Raw genomic sequence first — 21,871 nt, 5'->3', positions numbered from 1 at the left:
ATTATTTATTATAATAAAGAACAGTCAAGCAGCGTGAAAAAAATATATCTTAGCTACATTACCTTAAATTGCCAAAAATATACACATTTTTCTCTTTTATTTAATTAAAAAAAAAACCCAAATCAAAACAAAAAGGACACATGCAACATCCTAAAGGAGACATGAGCATCAAAACGGGTAAAGAAACGTACCCCAGTGCAACTGAAACACAGATCAGCTTTAGCTTTCCTTTGCCTTTCCCCTGCTCTCCTCTTCTTCACAGACATACAGAGGTTTCACGCTGGCCTCCCAGCAGTGCCCCCTGCTTCTTCCCCCCACCCCCCACCCCCCAATCTGCCCGAGGGACCTTTGGCTCTGGGACAGGTGATCAGAGGAGCTGGATAAGGGACCGGGTGCTGTCAGAGGGTGTCAGAGAAATGTCTAAGTGCTCTATGCCTCTTCTTCCTCCCCTCATCCCTCCCCGCTCCGGAGAGCAGAGAGGCTTTGTACCCCAACCCCAAAAACACTAAGGGGGGAAGGGGGGCTGCAGGGCTGTGGCACAGCTCAGCCCTCCCAGCTTGTCACTGACTCCTGGAGTTCAGTCCCTCACCTCCAACTCCCAGGTCCCTGTCCCAGGAGCTGAGCTCCAGCCAGCACATTTCAGCCCCCCCAACTGTGACCCCACCATCACCAACCCCTCACTGAACCCCCCCACCCGCTCTCCAGTGCTGCCCAAGGATCTGGGCACCAAAGCACTGACCTCAGCACGTACCCCACAAGGGATGTTTGCTCCCCAGCTTTCCCCCTTCCCATCCCCTCCCTTCCAGGCCATGGAGTGCTGATGGGCAGTGTGCCAGCAGGGCAGGTGGCAACACAAATTTGGGACCTTTGAGTGAATAAAACAAGTGGAAAATAACCCAAAAAGTCACCCCCCAGGGCAATAGCGCCAGGCAAGCAGCCAGAAGACACCAGAGACACTGGTGCACCAGTTCACCCTGACACTTCCATCCATCACCCTGCTGACCCAAACCAGGACCTTCTGCTCCCAAATCCCAAGGACCCAGCACCCACCCAAGGCTGGCAGGCGCAGGCTCCACACTCACACAGCCACTGGGTCCAGCAAGGTGGCCCCAAAACGGCTGTTCTGGCTTCTGCTGTCCAGCCCAGGGCTCCTCGGGTGGGGAGGGGGCAGCAAGGTGAGACCCCCCACCCTGAGCTGTGGAAACAGCTCCCACAACGGGCAGAGGGTCCCTGTGCCAGAGCGGTTTGGGTGACACCTCTGCTGCAGATGGGAGGGGGGAGAAGCAGCTGGTGGGGACGGGGATGGGGATGGGGATGGGGATGGGGATGGGGATGGGGATGGGGATGGGGATGGGGATGGGATCAGGGTTGGAGATGGGGATAGGGTCGGGGACAGGGATGGGGTCAGGGACGGGGTTGGGCTCGGGGTCAGGGATGGGGTCGGGGTCAGGGATGGGGTCGGGGACAGGGATGGGGTCGGGGACAGGGATGGGGTAGGGGACAGGGATGGGGTCGGGGACAGGGATGGGGGAAATAAGATTTTTTAAAAAAATGGGGGAAAAAAAAAGTGCAAGCACACAATTGTGCTAGAGAAATTTTGGGGACAGAGAGTTAAAATTCAGAGTCAAACCATTTGTGACTGAAGATGTCACAGAGCATCTGTAAGTGCCTGGCAGAGGGGAGCTGGCTGGGGACAGGGACATTCCAGAGACCCTCGCTGGGTCCTTGGGAGGCCGCAAGGAAGGGAGACTTGTTCACCTATCCCTGCCACTTCTAGCTGCCATTTCCACCTTCCCACTAGCTTCTTAACCTTGTTAAAACATTAGCTTTTCTTTAAAAAAATTTAAAAAAAGGAATTATATATATATATATAATATATATATATTTCTGAGCAGACAGCAGCGTGCTGCCCAGTTCACAGAACTGGTGGCTGAGACCAGGGAGGTGTTGTCTCTCCTTTTAGCCTTACTCAACCACTGTTGGGTGACAGTCCTCCAAACAGACAGACAGAAATCAAATAAAATAAGGGAAAACCAATGCTATTTAGCAGGTGAGCTTTGCCTGTAACAAGCTTCTCTGGTACTATCAGCACAGACCCACTGCTGACAAATCTGAATAGTGCAAACTAGTGAGGGGCAGTGGGGCTGTGCTGAGGGACAGCCCGAAGGTCTGACAGCTTGTGAGGGTTGGTTTTGCCTTTTCTTTCTGTTTTTTAAGACCCTCGGAGTCTCAGTGTGCTGGAGTCTCCCCACCTGCCCCTGGAGAGCTGGATTCCACCAGGGGATGAGGAGAAGAAGGGGTGTTTGTACGTTTGACGTAGCCATTCCCCTTCTCACCTGTCCTTCAATGAACCCCTCGTGGCCGAGCTGAGAGGAAGCCGAGTGCTCTGCTGAGGTTCCAGGCTGCAAGGTGGAGTTAAGGTCAAGAGGTGGAGAGCTACGAGGGTCTGATGTCCTAGCTCAGGAGCCTGGTGGTGGTCCCTTGGCTCAGGGATCCCTTTTCTCAAGTGCCCAGGTGGAAGAACATGGTTTGTGCCGGGCTGGAGTGATCTGTGGTGGGTTGGGAAGAACAGGGACCAGATCTGGGACTCGCTGGTCCCCACACACGGTTCCATCTCCCAGCTCAGGCCTGGGAAACAACTGCTGGGTTCCAATGCACCTTCTGAGGTTGGCTACAGTGGGGTAATACTGGCTACAGCCCCTTGCTGCAAGGTGGAATTTTAGCCTTTGGAAATCTTGGAAGGAAAGAGATGGCACAAGAGCAGGAGTGTGCTTTTCAGGTGACAGTACGGCACAGGACCGACAGCAGCTGGCAGAGCAGACGTAGCAATGTCCTTTCCAAGGAGTAGGTAGCTGTCACCTCCTCCCCAAGCACCAGTCCTTACCCACTGCTCCATCGCTCGTGTCTCTTCAGGCTGGGTTGGGATCCAGCTGAGGTGTTGGGGCTTCATAGGATGGCTACAGAGAGAAGAGCATCCTAAGAACCCAGTAGATGAAACCGCAGGTGAGAAATCTCAGCTCCAGAAGTTCTTAACCTCAGCACCTGGGCAAAGCAGAGCACGTAGGCACTGCCACCACGTCCTGCTTCCTCCCCAGCTGCGCCACATCCAGTGCTGCCTCCCAGGGCACTGCTCCTCCGCACTGTGTCCTCAGCAGAGGGGCTTTCCTCCACCAAAGGTCTTGCCCAAGGATGCTCGATGGTCTCTAGTGCCTCAGCCTGGGGGGCTCACACTCAGGGCAGGGAGGAGCCTGGCAGGTGTCTGGTGTTATCTCCCTCCTCCACTCCACGTGGAAACACAGCTTCCCTCTGAGCACGCACGGCGCGGAGCGGGGCGCTGGGCAGCCCCCCAACCTTCGCTCCTCCCGATACCAGGGCTTGGTCAGAGCCGGTTTTGTCTTCCAAAGCAGCTCTTGGCACTGCCTGGCGGCAGGAAATGCTTCTGGGAAGCCTTGTGCTCATTGCTCTAACAGTATCAAAGGCGACTGTGGAAAGCCACGTTCCCCTGGCTGAGAGGAGCTGGCTGCTGGTTTGTTCGGGGCGAGCGGGGAGCTTAGCCCTTGTCCTGCGTAAGAGGAGCTCCCTTTTCGTTCATGCTCTTTAAAAAACAAACACAAACAGAAAGAGAGACGCAGAGGAGACAGGTATCAGTACTGGGGGGGCAGCTACCCGAGGAGGCAGAAGCAGGGAGCCCTGCTGTGCTGTGGGCCTGGCCCTGCTTGGGCTCCTCCCAGAGCAACGGAGACACTGGAGCCCCGGGATCCCCCTCTGCCCAGTTCAGGGTCACTCCACCCTGGCCTCTGGCTCCTAAACGTCTGCTGGACCTTCTGGGTATAGGTATAGGCCAGGGGATAGGATGGAGGGCAGATGAAAGCATCACACCATCAGCCCCCAGACACTGGTGTTCCTGTACAGGCTGCCTTAGAGAGAGGCTGTAAACCTCTCCGCAGCCTCTCCTTTCGGGTGCAAGATTCCTCCTAAACCCTGGGTTTCAACATGCAGTCACCTTCAGAATTTCCTCACGAGGCTCCAGAAGGGCCAGCACTGCCAGGGACACACTGTCCCACCACATTGTCCCATCCAAGTCCTACGGAGACGAATCTACGGCCCGCCTCAGCCTTGCTCCTGCAGCAGGTCTGGCGTGTGGCTGCGCACACGCGTGGAAGGGCGATTTGGGAGCCTCTGTGCCTACCCCACGACCCTGCCTGGGCCCTCCCGAAGTCCTTGGAGGTAGGAGCAGGACGTGACACTGGCTGTGGCAAAGCCAGGGTGCCCCTGCTCCCCCAGGTTAACTGCAGCACAGGCTGTCTGGCCCCCGGTACAGCGCCCAGCACCACGAGCTCGGGGGGTTAGGGTAGTGCTAGCAGCATACGCACCGTTCCTTTTGGGGTGTTGCCATCGGCCTGCAGGTTGAGAAATGGGTTAGTCTGTGCTGTAAGGACTTGGGGGATGCCTGTTCCCGAAGCCAGGAGGCTGTTCCCAGGAGCGCTGAGCGGTGGGGTGGCCTGGGGAGCCAGGAGGGTATTGCTAGGGTTGAGCTGCTGGGGGGAGAGGGAGGCCATCAGAGAGCTGCTGCTGGGGGGCGGCTGAGGGGCCGAGGTCATCAGGGCGCTGGTGCTGGAGTGCAGGGGGGCTGAGGTGGCTGCCAGGAGGCTGGTCATGGACAGCTGGGATGAGCTGGTCATCTGCAGCCGCTGCAGCTCCCGCTTCTGCTGGATTTGCTGCATCATCTGGAACACCAGGGCCTGCTGCTCCTGCAGGGAAGGGAGAGGGAGAGCTCTCAAAGGGGGGGCAAAGGGCTTGGGAAGAGGTTGCACCTAGTAAGGAGCCAGGAGCCGGGTACGCTCTGGCTCAGGCAGCACTGCTGGGGACAGGGGCATGTCCCATGTTCATGAACAGCCTGTGCTTGTGACCTTCCCATCTCTGCAGCATCCCTCACTACGACCCCCACAGACCCACTCAGCTCTTTCCAACCCATCACCCCAGAGAATTTAGGCCCTAAATTTATCCTAAAATTTCTAGAGGCGCTGCTAATCTCCTTCCCCAGCCCATCCTGCTTCACAGCTCAGCCCTGACCCACGAGGCTCAGTAGAGGTGAGCCGGGCTCAGGGTGGAGGGGGGATGAAGGCCACAGCTCACCTGCACCCAGAGGGACACCCTGAATCCAGCCAAACTGCAGAAATCGCTATAGCAACCATCGACCAATGCGGCAGGCTGAGAGCTGACATTGTTCCCCTACCCACAGGGATGCAGCTGATGACACAGTGACATCAGCTGCTGCAAAGAGAAGCCCTTTGAAATTTGCTTTTCCAGGGTTATAAATAGCCTGCCCCAGAAATCTGCCCAAAGCAACAGGACAAGTTCATGGGAGACAGAAACGAGCTTCACTGAGGGAGCCGATGGCTCCTGGGCAGCTCCACTGCCAGGCAGGGACACCAAGGACACGGTTCTCACATGCTGAGGGGCTTGTTTGGCATCTGTCTGTGAGCTGCTCCCCCAACAGCTGGGATGGGGCTGGTGTTTTGCCCAAAAGGATGCAGGCAGAGACTCCACCCAGTCCTTTTCCTGACCCCAAAGTCCTCAGCCACCTACAGCATCAGTCCTCAGCCACCTACACCCAGCATCTCCAGTGCTCTGTGTCAGCGTGGGCAGACACAGCCCCCCTGCCTCAGGACTCAGCAGTCTGGTGCTCATCTCCCTCTCTATACTCCAGTAGCATCCCTGAGCGAGCTCCTCTACTCCTGTGGGCCTCAGCACATCCGCCAGCACTGAGACTGGCATGGTCCTGGCAGCAGGAGCACACAGGATCTGCGCTCGAAGGTGGCTGGAGGAGGTCACAGCCCTCCTGATTTTACAGTGGCTTAGTGTTACCATGTCCTCAGACCCTCGGGAGGTGGGAAATCCAGATTCAACCTCTTTTTACCTTCAGAAAAGTTCAAATCCCCATCTCGCTCCCTCCAGGAGGTGCTGCACCTTCCTGCCTAAAGCTTCACTCCTGGCTCCACCCGGAGCAGCCCAGAGCCAAGGAAAAGGCCCATGACTGGGGATTGGGGGGTGGGGAGGGAGGGAGCCCTAAGTTTTGTTCTCTGCCCCCAGGCTTTCCCATCAACCAGCTCCTCAGACAAAGGCTGCCAGCAGGCACACTTACCGGGTTAAGGGGCTGGGAAGTCAGGAGCTGCTGGAGCTGCTGGAGCTGCTGCTCGTGTTGGTGCAAGACGTGCCGCTGCTGCTCCGTCAGGGGACTCAGGCTGGGCACGCTGCAAGGGGAGCGGGGCAGGCAGGGTGAGCGGGGCCCGCCTGGGCGCTGCCTACGGAGCAGGGTCTCCCTCCCTCCCTTCCTCCCTCCCTCCCAGTGCTAAGCTTCTGCTGGAGAGGGCAGGGCTCCCCATCCTCACCTGCTCAGGCTGGTGGAGAGCTGCAAGGTGGGCGGCCCGCTCGCCTGCGTCAGCGCGCTCGGAGGCTGGGCGGCCTGAGCTCCGTTCAGATTCCCCAGGATCCCGTTGATGGGCATCTGCTGGCCTCCTGCCAGGGTCCCCATCAGGCCGTCCACCATGGGCACCGTGGAGAGGCTGTGGCTGGCAGTGGTGCCTCCCCCCAGCCCGCTGCCTGCCACCCTGGCCAAGCCATTCACCTGCTGCACCCCGGGCAGGGGTAGCGAGGCAGGACTCTGCTGCAGCATGGGCAGGGGCGGAGGGGTGCTGTGGAAGGACAGGGAAGAGCTGCTCCTGCTGGGGCAACCTGAATGAGGGTCCTGGGGGAGAAACGGACATAAGAGCATCGGACTGGGGCAGCTTGTGAAAGGTCAGCTCAGCTCCAAGGGTGCTTTGGGCAGGAGCTGGAGGTGGGAAGGGGCGCTGTGAGGGCAAGCTCAGAGGGTTCCCAGAACTCAGGTACGCTGGATCCCTGGAAGTGTGGCCAGGATAACCTAGAAGCGTTCTCATCTCAAGCTCCCAGCCTCAGCTGCTCTACTCAGACCCTCAGCGCTGAGATGGACTGAAAAAGGGGCATCCCAGAGAAAGAAACCTGACTTCTGGGCCTGGACTAGGAACTTTACGAGCTGGCTATCAAGTCAAGAGCACTGGGACTGCACTGCCCTGCTCCCTCCCCAGGTGCCTTCCCCAGCCGGCTGCCGGCTCCCATGTACCTCAGATGAAGTGGAGAGCGAGTTCTCAATCCCAAAGCTGTTCTTGCAGGGGGGGCTCTTGCTGATGCTCAGGGAATCGTTGTTGCAGACTGTACGGAGGAAAGAAGTGAGGATGCAGAGTCAGGAGAGGAGCCTGGTGCTGCCACAGCAATAGGAAGGGTCAGTGAGTGCTGCCAGTGGCTACAGCGAGAGAAATGGGTCAGATCCTTCCCACTGCAACCCCCCCACTCCTGCCCACCCCAGGCACCTCAAGGCACCCCAGCATCCCCCTCACCGTTGGGAGGCAGGATGTACTGGGCCTGGCTGCCAGGGCCGTTGCTGCTGGTCACCACGGGGAAAGGGACGGAGAGCTGGACGTTGAGGAGCTGCAGCCGCTCCTTCTTGGCAGTCAGTGTCATGATCTGCTCCTGCAGCCGCTGGTTCTCCTTCTGCAGCGAGTGCAGGGCTTTGAGCATTTCCACAACTGCAGGGGACGGAAGGGGCCGGGGACAGGGTCAGAGGAGAGAACGGGGAAGGCAGAGAGGGGGATCCATGGGGGGAGTACCACAATTAGACCAGTCTAGGATAGGAGACCGTCCCCCTGCCAGCCACCTCCATAGCACAGCTTTGTCCCCCACCCTGCTCTTCTGCCTGTGGGCACGATCCCAGCCGGCTACAGACACAGACAAGGACCTCCCCTCCCACCCCTGTGCCCCGAGTGACTCACTGTTTACGCCGGCTTCTCCATTGCCCTGCTTCTCAAGGAGCTGCTCGATGTTCGGGGTAGCTTGGGGAACATTCTCCAGCTGCCCACTGCTGCTACAGGACACTGTCTGGTCAAAGAGGGTTGGCAGGCTGCTGATGGGGGACCTGGGGAAGGGTTGGGGAGATGTCAGAGATGCTTCCCCAGTCCGCACCCGCACTCCGCAGCTGCCTTCTCACCGCATCTCCCTGCCTCATGCTGGGAGTGGCTCCATCACCCCCAGCCTCAGACTTGGCTCCTGCGGGGCTCTCCATTCCTGTTAGCCCCAGCTTGTATTAGAATAGCAAACCTGCCTCATCCCATCCCCATCCCCTCCCATCCCATCCCATCCCATCCCCAACCCCTCCCATCCCATCTCATCCCATCCCATCCCCATCCCCATCCCCATCCCCATCCCCATCCCCATCCCCATCCCCATCCCCTCCCATCCCATCTCATCCCATCCCCTCCCATCCCATCTTATCCCATCCCCATCCCCGAGGAGAAAAGCAACTGCTTCCCCTTCCCCCAGTCCCTCTCCTTTCCCTTGCTGTGTCATCCCACAGCTTCCCTGGGTCCCGCCGTGCCGAAGCGGATGCGGAGACACCCCGCTGGGTGCCGGCGGCAGGGGAGGGCACCCCTGAAGGACACTCACATGGAAGAGAGACTCTCCTGGGGCGACGTCCCTCGGCAGCCAAAACTGCAGTCCTCCAGGTCGGGCTCTGGGTGGGGAGAGGAACAGAGAAGCCCGGCGTTCATAGGCGTCCTCCCGGCGCCGGCAGGTGCCCGGCTCCGTACCCCGCGGGCGGGCAGCGCCGGTCCCCGCTAGATGGGAGCACCGAGCAGCGCAGCAGCGCCGGCATTGCATAACGGCCCGGCCCGCATGCGCCGGGCCCGCCGCCGCACCGGAGGGGAGGGGCGGCATGGCGTGTCACCCCGTGTCACGGCCCGGGGGCGGCCGTCACCCCGGGAAGGTCACGGACACGACACCCCTCCCCTTCCCCCTTTCTTCCTCCCCCGGTCAAGGATGCCCGCGCTCGGGCAGCGAGGGAGGAGCCGGGCTCCGCAACCCCACCCCACCCCAAACCCCCCCACCCGCGGAGGGGGGGGCAGAGAGCAGCTTCCCTTGTAGCTTCTGTCCTGTGCTGAGGCAGCGAGGGTACATCAACGCCGGGCAAAGCCCCCCCCCCCAACCCCCCACCCCCACCCCCCGAGCGTCCCGGCTGCCCTCCCTCCCTCCCCAGCATCCATTCCCCAAACCCAGCCGGGGTCCTGCAGAGTTTCCAGGCGCTCACCTCCCTTTCTAAAGAGCTGAAATCAACGTTTCGGTGTCTAGGAGCTACCCCCACGCCCCCCCTCCTCTGTCCCAGGCTGCTGGGCCACCGCAGTGCTGGGGACAGAGCCGCTGCCCTGGGGCACATGTGCAGGTACCTCCCATCCAGGGTCACCAAGGGCCGTCTTCATCTCTCTATACTCATCTGCCATGTACCTTCCATCCCCAGCGCCTGCCAGCCCATAGCCACGCGCTCCCCTCGCCCTGGGGTGATGCGCACACAGCCTGCACCGGCCGGCCCAACTCGCCCCTCCTCTTCCTCACGCAGCAGGAGGCAGTTCTGGTGTGCACAGGGCATCGCCCGCAGCGATCTACAGCCCAACGCCCCGAGCAGGGAGCGGCGACTGGCACCACCTCCCGCTGCTGAGAACAAGGCAGCGCAGCCGCTGGGCAGCAGCTCTTACTGACGGGGAGGAGTGGGATCCTCACTCCTTCACCCCCTCGGAAATGTCTTCCACCAGTTATACCTGGTCTACCCTTCTGGGGAGAAGCCCCTTTCTGGGGGTGACCAGTGGTTGCCAGTCAGCACCAGTCTCCCAGTATAAGATACCACGAGGAGGCAAGTCTTGATTTCAGAGACGCCTCAAGGCACCTGAGCTTCCTAATTTCTCCAACCCAGGATCAGCCCCCCAAAGGCTGGGGATGGACTAGAGCAGCGCTTCCCAGTACTGCTTCCATCCAAGGACCACCTACACCCTCCGAAGATGACCCACAGCCTCACCACATGTAGCTCTGCTGCAACGGTTTTAACCTACAACCAACTAAACACCCAGCTAAGCCCTAACTCCTGCTTGTCCCTGTCACATCTGCCTGCAGCCCAGGGAGGCTGCACCCATACATACACGATTCCTATGTTCTGAGACAGTCCCAGGCTCCTTATTCAATTATCTCCTGGCCAACACCACCCTGTTGTCTGCAGAACAGGGAGATGACTGAGTTATTACAGGCAGGCAGCGCTTTCCCAGGCAGCAGGTATGAAATAGAGGTTTGAAGACAACTAAAGAAGATAAAAACACTTCCCCTGTCATCATAATGAGGCAGGATCCAGGACAAACCGTGGGAGGAAGAACTAGACAGTAGCTGAGGGAGTGGGAAGATAAGAATCCGACTTTTTGTACTGCCAGAGGCACCCTGGTATCAACCTGCATGAGTGGTAACACTTCCTCAGCTCCCCCGGCTGTAAGGCAGGGTAACAGCATCGTTAGAATCGTGAAAAGCTCGAATATTCCTGCAATGAAAGCTGGGATCCATGGGATCTGTCTACACAGAGAATCCGAATTAAAGATAGGGCAGGGTGACTTGGAACTTCACAACCACCCTTGGAACTTCACAATGACTCGGGGTTGAAGCAGTTGCTGCAGTTTTAAAGTGAAAGTGGCCCCATGCAGGAGGTTTAATGGATGTTAATTAATCCCCCTGGGAAATTAATAATTAAAAAAAAGAAAGAAAAAGCAAAAGGAAGTGAATTTGGCTTCACACCCCTTGAGCCACCAGCTCCACCAGAGGAGACAAACCTTCAACGTGACAAAACCCTGGAGCTGTTCTGAATGCTGCCTGGAGCTGGAAGAAACACGTCCTGAAGCTTGGGAGATCCTAGTCAAACAAAAAGCACAATCCTGGACATGGAACCCAGGGACTGGGGGTGCTCTTTTTATTTCTGAGCACTTTGTAGGTTGGGTTTTGGGACATGATTCATCCCTGAGTAGCTGCAGGGCTGGAACAGAACCCAGAGTGCCGAGCCCCTGTCTTGTGCCTGACCCATAGGGCTGATCCTGACTGTTGACTCGCTTCCTTCTCCTGTCAGCACCCTGCCAAAATAACAGCCAAGGGGAACAGGTCATCTCTCCCTTGTCAATCTCTGGGAGGGAAGAACAACTCTCTGAATCATCCCACTCTTCAAAGAATCACAGAATCACCGGGTGGGAAAAGACCTTTAAGATCATCCAGTCCAACTGTTCCCATCCTGTGCTGACCCAGATCCCTGAGCACCTCATCTCCCCTCTGTTAAACACCCCCAGGGGTGGGGACTCAGCCCCTCCCTGGGCAGCCTGTGCCACAGCCCCACAACTCTGCCAGGGAAGAACTTTTCCCTCCCATCTGCTCTGCCCCTGCCCTGGGGCAGCTTGAGCCCATTGCCCCTTGTCCCATCTCCTGTCCCCTGGCTGCAGAGACCATCCCCCACCTCTCTGCACCCTCCTGGCAGGGCAGGGGAGCTGGGGAGAAGGTCTCCCCTCAGCCTCCTCTTCTCCAGGCTCAACACCCCCAGCTCCCTCAGCTGCTCCTCAGAGGATTTGCCCTCCAGCCCCTTCCCCAGCCTGGTTGCCCTTCTCCGGACTGGCTCCAGGACCCCAATGTCCTTCTGATGGTGAGGAGCTCAGAACTGGACCCAGCACTCGAGGTGCAGCCTCTTCCCTCAATTCCAGGTGACTGAATCCCTCCTGACTCCCATGCAATGGTCCTGGCTTCTACCAGGGTCAGCAGCACAGACACCTCCCCACTGTGCCCAAGCAGATGGAAGTTGCCAGTGGGGGAAATACAGACAAAATGCTGCCAGGGACACAGGGACAGACAGACAGGGACCTTTCCCTGGGCTCACGAAGGTCACGAGGAAGCATACGTGTTCACTCATGCTCTGCATGCAGGCATGCACACTCGTTAAGGCAAAGAAGGGCACAGGGGTGTGGGATTATCCAGAGAACTCTGAGCCACCTCTAATGAGGATTGTGTGTTTTAAAGCCCTCGGTGCTCAGCATGACACCAGGCAGGGTTTTACCTCCCAGGAGTTCAGCATCCAGCATGCTGAGCTGCCAATGTCTCCGGGCTAGGGGAGCATGAGACAGTTGCACCACTAACTACAACGTCTGAAAACCAGGAGGGTGCTTTTGTTTAACTACTGGTGTGAAACAAAGATCAGGCCTGCTCTGTTTGGGGAAAAAAAAAAAAAAAGAAGAAATCTTATGATGCTTCAAGTTTCCTGCTTATTAACCAGGCAATTTTCCAAGAAAAATGAATTTGCCTTGGTGGGAAAAAATGAGCAGTTGTAAGTGATTCAATGTTGGCACATTCACATTTGGGAGTTGAAAACAGTGGATTTTGTTGAATTTGTGACAGAGCTGAAGGGGAAGGGCAGAATGGAACTCAAACCAGAAATGGAAGGTGAAAATTAAGAGCATGAGATCTCTCTCTCATTAAAAAAAAAACAAACCCAAGATAAAAAAAAAAAAAACCAACACCCAAAAAACAGAACCCCAATAGAACTTGTAACTCATTCTGAGCGAGGAGGAGCTCACAGTGGTTTTCAGTGGATTTGCACAGCTTTGGTGTGTAAAAAGTCCACACATTTCCACAGGAAAGCACTCAGATCCCTGCACTTCTCTAGCATGTGGCCAGGGACACACGTTCCCCAGTGCACACACCAGCAGATGGGTTTTTGGAGGTCTGCAGGCCAGCACCTCGGTAAGGCAAACACAAGCACCCCCCCAGCCTTGGGGAAAAAGCCCCTGTCCCTCTCTCCTAGCCCCCCCCCCCCAGCTCTCACACGCACAGGATGGGAGCAAGCAGGGAGGGCAGCTGGAGGACTACGGATGCAGTTGGCTCGACTCTTCCAGGGAGACCCCTTTGGGAGCCCAAACTCACATACCTTCTGATTCACGTACCTGCCCGGCTGCTTTCCGACTGGTTCAAGAGCGGGTTGATGGACAGCCCAGATGTGAGGGGGCTTCCAAAAATATGTGAGGAAGGGAGACTAAATGTTGAACCTGCCAGTGAGAACACCTACATGGCAAAGAGAGAGGGAAGAGAGGAAGAGCAGTGACTTCTCCAAAACACAGGAGGAAAATAACTGAGTTATTCCATCCCTTCCTGATCCTGAACCCAGCTCGCTCACGAGAGGCAGCGTTAAAAATATCTCCTTGGAAGTCTCTCTAGACAGTGGAAATCTTCCCAGCCCCATCCCAGAGCCAAGAGGTCTGAACAAGCCATGTTAACACTGGGGCTGTAAAACTAACTCTCTCCTCCCTGTAAAACACCTCTCAGAGAGCTCCCAACAAAGGACAAGGCTCTGCCTCCTGGCACACACACAGCCCACCCAGCCGGGCTGTGTGAGCCCTCCCCCTGAGTTATCCGTGCTGCAGAGGGTGGCATGGGTGGCAGGGTCCAGCTGAGAAGCTGGGGACAAGCAGGAAGGGACACAGGACACAGAGCCAGGCCTCTGCTACCTGCACGCTCTCTGTGCTGCCCTTAGGGAGCATCCTTGCAGGTTGTAATTCCTCCCACCCCAACCAATGCATGGTGAAGTCAAACTGCCTACATCTTTCTACCGACTGGAAGGGATGCTGCAGGTGGGAGCTCCCTCCAGTGAAGGAAGAGAAGCTGCTCCCAAGTGGAAAAATCAACTCTTCCACACCCACAGACTGGCCCCTGCCCTGCCAGTGACTGCTCTGTCCAGTGCTCTCCTGAACTACAGCCCCTCTCCTGGCCCTGATTTCTTACCTGCGTGGTGGAGACCGAGGAGGAGGAGGAGGCTGGGATGGTGCTAGCAAAGGGAGACCGGTTGAGCTGTGGGAGAGACGACGTACCCTGGTGTGCCAGCAGGCTGGAGGAGAGGGGTGTACTGCACACAGCTCGGAGCACTCCGCCCCCGTGGGAAATAGGGTCCTTGTTACTGGTGTAGATCCCTGTGAGGGGAGGAGACGTGTTAGAGAGCCAGATCCCCTTGGGCAGCTGCTTGTCTGCAGGGCCTGGTCTCAGAGAGGGTGGCTGAGGCCTGTGGAACTTGAGCATCTCATGGCTCGGTGTGAAGTGAGGGTGCTCACAGCCCACAAACCTTCCATCAAAAAGGCTCTTCCAACCTTGCCCCCAGCCCCTTCCTTTGCTCCTCACACCCCAATACGATCTGACAGAGAAATCACAGCATCAAGTGACCCACTGAAGGCACGAGTCGGGGGGGAGCGGGCTCCAGAGGGTCCCACCCTGCTGTCCATGCTAGTCAAGAGACCACACTCCTGCTAAGCCAACCTGCCCCCTTCCCGACGCCCAGGGACCACACTGGGCAGATCAACAAGGAAGAAGGGGTGAGGAGAGCTGCTGCAGAGGGAAGGCACCCATCTGCCTTCCAGGGGGGGCACGCTGCAGAGGCACTGCCCAAAGCCAGGTCCTTCAGGGCATTGCCCACATCCCTCTGCAAGAGAGGAACCAGAGGTTCTCTTCTCCAGGCAGGAGAGAGTGGCCTGGCAGCCGCCTCCTCTCTGAAACATCCCTTTGCTGTTCCACAGGGGAGAAGAAAAAATAAATATGGGCCCAAGGTTATGATTCTGGAAGTTGCATCAATTCTTGCAGCTCCATCCTCTCTCAGGCAGCGCAGCCAACTGGGCCAGGGCTCCCAGGCTGAGCACAACCAAATTACACACACTCCCCCTTGCAATCTGACCTAAATTGGAGCATCTGCAAACAACCCACAATAGACCGATGACAAGTTCTGCTGCCAGAAGGGTGTCAAACCTCAGCCCCTCCTCTGCCTGCTGCCTTAACCCCTTCCTGCCACATGTATGTCCTGGCTGTCCCCACCCCTGCCAGGCTGGGGCACGGGACTCAGGCTGGGAACAGCTCCAAGGCTCTTGGCAAGGTTAATGGTGGGCCAGTCTCCCAGCCCTAGGTGGGTGCAGAAAGACCCAGGATGAAAGGTTTTGCTTTTAGAAGAGGGGTTAAACTTGAACCACTTAGGACAGTTCCTCAATTGGGGTCAGACTGTGGTTGTTCCCTTGGGGCCTGTGAATGTCCCTCTGTGTCGCTTTAGAAATGAAGCTCTGGAGAGCTGAGATTTTCCAGCACTTGAGCAAAGGGGGGGTTGAAATGTCCCCCCCGCCCCCAGCACAGATCTGCAGAGAAGCTGACCCAGAGGAGATTCCAGGATGAAGGCCAAGATGGAAAGGGGACACCCAGATGTGGATGTTTATAGCTCCTGGGACTGAAGTAAAGGGACTGGAGACAGGTCCAGACACCAGCCAAATGTGATGAAGATGACAGCAGGGCTGGGAGGGGATGAGCACACCTGGAGCCCTAAGGGGGAACATACCTGAACCCAGCAGAGGGGACTCCATGCTGAGGCTGGGCAGATTCCCTGTGTGACTGAAGGAGCGTGAGGAGTTGCCGATGCTGGAGCTAACGAGAGAGCCCCCGGAGAAGGGTGATGAGGAAGTAGACGTGGACCCAGCCAGCTGGGCACCCAAAATCTCTTTGCTTTTGCCCCCTTTTGGCCTGCCAGGTCCATGCTTGTTCTTCTTGCTACCTTTGTGCTTCTTTTCCTTCAGCACCTCTCCCTCCTCCGTGCTGAGGGATGGCATGCGCTTGTGGCTGCTGCTGCTGCTACTGGTCCCACTGGTCCCCACTGAAGGGCCACTGACAGGGTTTGAGGCTTTATAGTCCACTGGGGAAGCGTCACGGCCTCTCTGCTGGCTCACTGCTGAGGTGGAGAAGCGCATGATGGACCCAAAGCCAGAGAAGATCACCTTCTGCTCAAAGATGTCCCCCTTCTGGCCTTCATACAGAGGGGAGCAGTGGGAGGAAGAAGAGGAAGAGACAGGCTTCCGGTACTTCTCGTCGTCCTGCTCGAGCTTGGGGAAGGTCACAAAGTCCTGGGAGCAGGGCAGGCTGCTGCAGGAGGTACCTGGGGGATGCAGAGGTAGGAAGGCTCATGGTGGCAGGGGCTGAGCCTGCAAGGCAGCAGGAGCACAGGCACAACGCAGGTCTTGGGGCGCAGGCTAGACGCCGAGGTGAAAGCCACCCCTGTCACCTCCCAGCCCGCTGCTCTGATGCTGTCTGGCAAGCATGAGAGGTGCACACCAGCAGCTTGAGCCCACCCAAACATGCACACGGCTGCTCCCCCAAGCCCCGCACCACCACCGGCCCTCCAGCCCTGATTAGGGTCCCAGGAGATGAAACACACTCCTGTTATGACACCAGCTGAAGAAAAGAACTAAGGTCAGAGCAGATGGGAGCCCTGTGAGGCTTTGCCTCAGGGGAGCCTGGATATCAGGTTTGGGCTTGGGTCTCTCCACTAGCACGCCTTAAACCAGTGCTGCAGACAGTACCACCTACGGAGGAGAGGGCAGGTGCTGCCCAGATTGCCTGTGCACAGAATCCCTTCCCTCCTCCCTCCACTCAGACATCTGGATCTGGTTTTCCTTGCAGAGCAGCAGGCCTGCACAGGAGGGGAGCTGCCACACTCATCTGACTCGGTTCTTCCCTCTGCACACAGAATTAGCAGCAATGAGATTTTTCCCTTTCTCTTCCAGGGGTTAAAGAAACAACCATCAAGCAAAGCTTCACAGCACTGGCTGCTGAACAGGTTCCTCCACTGATACAGAGCCAGCACAGAGGAGCAAATCAAATCCTCACCCCCATTCTCCCCTCCTCCCTCCTTCCTCCCCTTACCTGCAGGCTGGAAGGTCCCGCTGGATGAAGCTGAGCTGAAGCCAACCGAGCTCTTCCCACTTCCTGTCTTCTTCCCCTTGTGGCTGCTGCCATGGCTGGAGGACTTCTTGCCTTTCACCTCCGACCGGCCGACCTCCGAGGCGTCCTTGTTCCCCTCATGGTGGCTGGTAGAGCCCTGGCAGCAGCAAACACAAGAGGTGACCCACACAGGCCAGGCATACCCATGGCAGGGATGCTTTCCTACCCAATTCCCCTCCAGAGAACTAACTGGCCCCTCTGCAGGCAAAGTGATGGCCAGGTCATGTTACTGGGGAGACAAAAGCAACATCCCCTCTGTGGCTACTGGGTGACACCAGATTTTATACTCCTGGGGATTACGCTCATCCCATCCAACTGCAGGGAATGAACCAGGGCCCTGGCAATCGGGGCACAGGCAGCAGAGATTCCCTGCGCTGTCAGCAGAGGGGAGCCCCTCGGAGGGTTGTTCAGCCCAAATACAATCCCAGTTTGGCCCAAATCCAAATGTGTATTTTACCAGCATCTCTCAGGTGTGCTGTTCTCAGCAAGGTCACTCCACCTGGGGGGACTTGCTCCAGCTTGTGCTGTGACAGGAGTTCCCCTGGATCCCCTAAAGCACCCGCTGAAGCAGCTCCCCTGCCAGCCCAGGGCTCTCCAAATCCCCCGCAGTAAATATTTCACAGGGACATTGTTAGAGCAGCATCTGACCGTGCAGCAACAGATGCTGCCCAAACACCATCTAAGCCTGCAGGAGACAGGGGAGCAAGGGGGATGAAGAGGCTGGCCAGATGCTAGGAAATCCAGGAGCTTGGGATGAGAGAGAGAAGTGTGGGAGTTTAGCAGGGGGAGAGAGGAATGAACCGAAAACCAGATTCCCCCCGGGGCATCCACAGTGGGATATGAAACCTTCACCTTCAAGTCACTTCAAAGCCAAACTAGCGGTGTTCAAAGATCAGGAGATATTACTGCAACCAATCAATAGTATAGATACAGGTCCAACATGATGGCTACAGCCCAAAATACACCACCTGTGCATTAGTGCAAACACCTTTCACTCCGTACGGAGCAGATAGGAGGAGGGCACAGAGAAGCACGATACCTTTCTCCCATTCCACTGTCCCTGACTCCAGATGACCTCTTCTTGGGGAGAGCTAAAGAAAAAAGGGCTTGTAATGCAGACTCATGAATGCCCAGATAAAAATCTTTTCCCGTTCCTCCCACATGGTTTAATCACTCTGCACAATGCAACAGCTGGCAGCCTAACACACACCAGATGTGCCGGGAATATGAAAGACAGGAGGAAGGGAGTGGTGGAAATTAGGGGGGGGTTGAGGAGGGGGGGGAAATCTGTATTTTCTCATCACAGACTCCTGGATGTAGGAGATTAAGCCTTCTTGATTTATGGGCTCAGAGGGAGCATGAAAATCTTTCCGACTTTCCACATCTGCCTGGGGAGGGTAAGGAGAGCAGTGTCTGGGGGCTATGGGAAGTCCTGAGACTGCTCACAAAGTCCCAGGGACGAGATGGCTCATGTCTCAGCAGAAATGCAAAGCCCTGAATTTTCCTCCCATAAATTCACCTCTCTGGAGCTCTGCACAAGGTGCACGAGGCCACAGAAGGGCAGGGGGGGAAACCACATGAGAAGACATGTTCTGAATCCCCAGTGTCAGGAAGGGAGTGCAGGGCAAGTAATGAATTAGTGTGGGGTGGAAGGGGGAAATCTGAGCTGGGAAATAAATCTCAATTGCAAAATTAAAGGAGGAAAGAGGAAAAAAAAAAAGAAACAAACCCAAAAAAAACCCAGAGGGGAAGAGGCTGAGCTGGCTCAGCAGAACAGACAGACACTCAGCGGAACGGACAGACAGACGCTCGCCGCTACGGCTGGTCTGACCTCCTGGAGAGATGCCCAGAGATTTTTAGGTGCAGGATTTTCCCACCTCCTGGCCAATGCTCTCCTAGATACTGCTTCCCAAAGAGGTCACAGCATTCCAATCTGTATAGTACTACCACGAGCCCTTCCTCACCCCAAAGGGCCCTTCTCTAGTGGCTGCTCCAGAGAGCCTGAATTTAGGGTGAGGACACAAGCGCTGCAGCTGAGGAATGGAGAGAGGGAAACCAAAACCCCACTGAAATCACTTCCCCTCTCTGTGCCTCTGTTTCTTTGCTCCGTGGAGCCTGTGAGCTCTGTGTGGCAGTGGAACCTTCCAGGAGACACACGTGGACTGCCAAGCACAACACCGCCTCCATCTACAGGGGAGGGGGCTGCTACCACAAGGCCAAGACTAACAGCAGGAAGGGGGGCTGCGACCCCCATCGCCAGCTCAGGGCTGCTGGCTCTCCAGAGGTCTCCAGCTCTGGATCATCAGTGGTTGTCCAGCATGGGTATGGTACAGAAACACAGATGCTTCCTGCAAACAGGTGGGACTTGGAGGGGGCATGCTGCAGAGGAGAAAATAAATAGGGAACCACTGAGGAAGTGAGAGCTCTCTCACAGTGAGGCAACAGCTCCATTTTGAAGGTCTATTTAAAGGAACCAAGTGAAAAATACCATCAGAATAAACCTGTGGCCCCAGCTGGAGGTGACAGCCTCAATGGGGAAACTCCTGCCTGAAACCCACAGCCTGGAGAAGTCAGGCAGGCACCCAAACACAGGCATGCATGAATTCCTCCCCCCCTCAGAGTGCCCACCCCCCAGGGGCTGTACCTGTTTCCTGGCCTCTCTGTGACACTGTGCAGCGCCCAAGCTCTTCACTCATTAATTTATTTATGGGAAATCAGAAGAGCATCTCTTTGCCTCCTGATTGGCGGGACCAGCTCCTAGAGGGAACCACTGATGAAACACAGAGGGGGTGGGGGGGAGCTGGCACCACGTCGGAAGCACGGAGCTGCTTTGCCCTGGATTAAACTACTGCTGAGGGGAAGCAGGGAGGACACGAAGGAGGAACAACAAGGCGAGGAGAGCGGGAGCTCCTCCAGCCCACACAGCACCACGGGGCGATGTGCTGAAGCAGCCGCCCAGGCAGGCTGTGGGCATCGGCTGCCTCTGCAGGCTGGATCATTAGGTAGAGGTCAGATGAGTCCCTACCAGGCACAGGGTATGATGACAGCACCTCTGTGTCTGAGCCACCCACAACCTTCATCATGTCCCTTTCCTCAACCTTGAGACCAGGCAGTGCTTTGTAGGTGGGGACAGGAGGATGTAGATGGGCTGATGGTGGAGTTTTTAAGGCCCTGATGGCACAGGCAAATTCCCCCTCAGGTCAGGACAAGGGATGCTAAAAGGCTCAGGGATTCTCACCACAAATACCCATGCTGAGACACGCTTCAGTTTGCAGGGGGAATCATCAAACCCCCCCCCACAACCCCCCACCCCACCCTAGCGACTGAATTTGCCCCAGCCAGGCGCTGTGCAGAGGTTCCCAGGATCTGTCAGCTCCAGGCCAGTCCTGGGAAGATGCCGAGAGCTCAAATAACAGTGGGAAACCTGGAAAGTCTCCCTGCCTCCAGCGGTGTCTGCAGTCACAAGCTCTTGGCCCTGCTGTGCTCCTGACCTGGGTGTGGGGAAGCCTTGGCATCCGCCTCTTCGGTTACAAAACCCGGAGCGAGTCAGATGTTTCAGCCCCAAAACACGTCGCATGTGCGAGTGTGTGTGTCAACAAGTGATCAGGGTGCCTGCAGCTGGCAGGAGGAGGCAGCTGGGGTGGCTTGTGATCCTGCAGATTTACTGCAAGTGCAACAGAGAGCAGCGGGATGGCTCCCCAGGGGCATCTGCAGGGGGAGGGGAACTGCACGCTGCTGGCTGCTCACTCACCTCCATCGCCACAACCAGCTACACCAAGACACCCTGAGCACAGAAACCACCTCCTGACATGTATTTGGGGTGTGTGACTACAGAGCCTGAGCAGTGCTGGCTGCCAAGGCATACTGCTGAGACTCACTGGCTCTCTCCTGGTGAGACACCCTCCCCTGCCCCAGGCCTGCTCCACGAATGCCATCTTTCCAACAGTGTTACCAGTTGGCAGCACATCGCAGCTTTTGGACAGACCACGTGAGATAGCCTGTCATTATTACCCAGAAGGGATGTTTTCCATCTCCTTCCCACTCCCAAAAGAGTCTGCAGGAGCTCCAGGTAACCAGGATGACATCCAGCCTACACCCAGCACCAATTCGCTCTCTGCAATCCACCCCAGCCCACCCAAAAGCCCTGGAGAGGGTTCTCAGCTGAGTTCTCTCTGCACAGGACACTGCTGTGCCCCAGGAGTGAGGTCTCCTGCCCCTCCCTGAGAGCGATGACAATCTCATGGTGCAAGGCTGCTTCTCAGAGGCAGGAGGAGAGCTCAGAAGAGGTGCTATGAAGTCGTTTGCATGCTGTGAATTCACACCCTGGTTTCGCTTTCTGGTGTCTGTTTTCGGTCTGTTTACCCCCCAAACCTGAGTGTGGCTGCACAGATGGGACGTGGAGGCCCATCAGAGCCCAGGCATCAGCTGTTCAGGGTATCTAGATTCCTAGAAGACGCAAGGAAGCACTCGGTGAGATGTTAAAAGAATCTGGCAGAAGTCAGAGGTCTGGCAGAATTCATTTCAAGAGGAAGACTGAAACCACATCAAAGGACCTTCATAACCGAACGGTTAAAGAGGGGAACACGGGGTGGACGACACATTGGGTGAAAATTGGAACTGAAAAATAAATCTGGACTGCAAAAATAAAGAGAACTGGGAAGCCAGAGGCCAGGCTGCCTGAGGGAACAAGGAAATGGGATACAGCAGTGTTCCTCCTAAGCAATGCAACGTGGCTCCGCTCCTGTCAGCCCAACCTGGTGAAGTGGCTTCAAAAGTCCTGCTGCTTTTCTGTGCAGCTCTGTAGATCCATTATTAAAGAACTGCTGACAGTTTCAGAGAACTTTGGTAGCAACATCAGATGCCAGGACTCAGATGTCTGCTGCCCCAGGCTCCTTTGCAGCTAAGCAAACTGGGAGCAGACTGGAGTGTGGATTTGGGTGCTGGTAACACCTCTCCATAGCCTGGTGGCTACAACCCACCCAAAGTCCCAGTGCCCAAGGAGCAAGTGGTGACAGAGCCCTTCTGCTGATCCACCCAACTGATGCTCCTGCTCCAAAACACAGGCGATGCTCAGTGCATCCAGTCCAACCCCTGCTCCAGCACACCAGGATGGGAGCCTGGGGCTCACTGTGCGTGGTGCCGCTTTGGCTGCGGTGCGAGCTGCAGG

At 56.8% G+C, this 21,871-nt stretch overlaps 1 protein-coding gene across 1 annotated transcript in view; it reads right to left on the bottom strand.

The window, feature by feature from the left end:
- Positions 1-3,550: 3,550 nt before the first annotated feature.
- MLLT6 (MLLT6, PHD finger containing) overlaps positions 3,551-21,871 on the bottom strand; it is a gene marked incomplete at both ends in the record, with an annotated part of 43,094 nt that continues 24,773 nt past the window's right edge. The window contains 12 exons of the mRNA XM_084275674.1: positions 3,551-3,595; positions 4,374-4,751; positions 6,146-6,254; positions 6,393-6,748; positions 7,142-7,230; positions 7,416-7,604; positions 7,848-7,990; positions 8,518-8,584; positions 12,852-12,969; positions 13,687-13,871; positions 15,269-15,859; positions 16,627-16,801. Coding sequence (XP_084131800.1) covers positions 3,551-3,595; positions 4,374-4,751; positions 6,146-6,254; positions 6,393-6,748; positions 7,142-7,230; positions 7,416-7,604; positions 7,848-7,990; positions 8,518-8,584; positions 12,852-12,969; positions 13,687-13,871; positions 15,269-15,859; positions 16,627-16,801 — 2,445 coding nt within the window. The remainder of the gene's footprint in view (positions 3,596-4,373; positions 4,752-6,145; positions 6,255-6,392; positions 6,749-7,141; positions 7,231-7,415; positions 7,605-7,847; positions 7,991-8,517; positions 8,585-12,851; positions 12,970-13,686; positions 13,872-15,268; positions 15,860-16,626; positions 16,802-21,871) is intronic.

This window comes from Gallinula chloropus (genome assembly GCF_964237585.1).
Source record: "Gallinula chloropus genome assembly, chromosome: 26".
NCBI classification, from domain to species: domain Eukaryota; kingdom Metazoa; phylum Chordata; class Aves; order Gruiformes; family Rallidae; genus Gallinula; species Gallinula chloropus.
The sequence above is the reverse complement of the archived record's forward strand: the minus strand, read 5'-3'. Positions and strand labels throughout refer to the sequence as shown.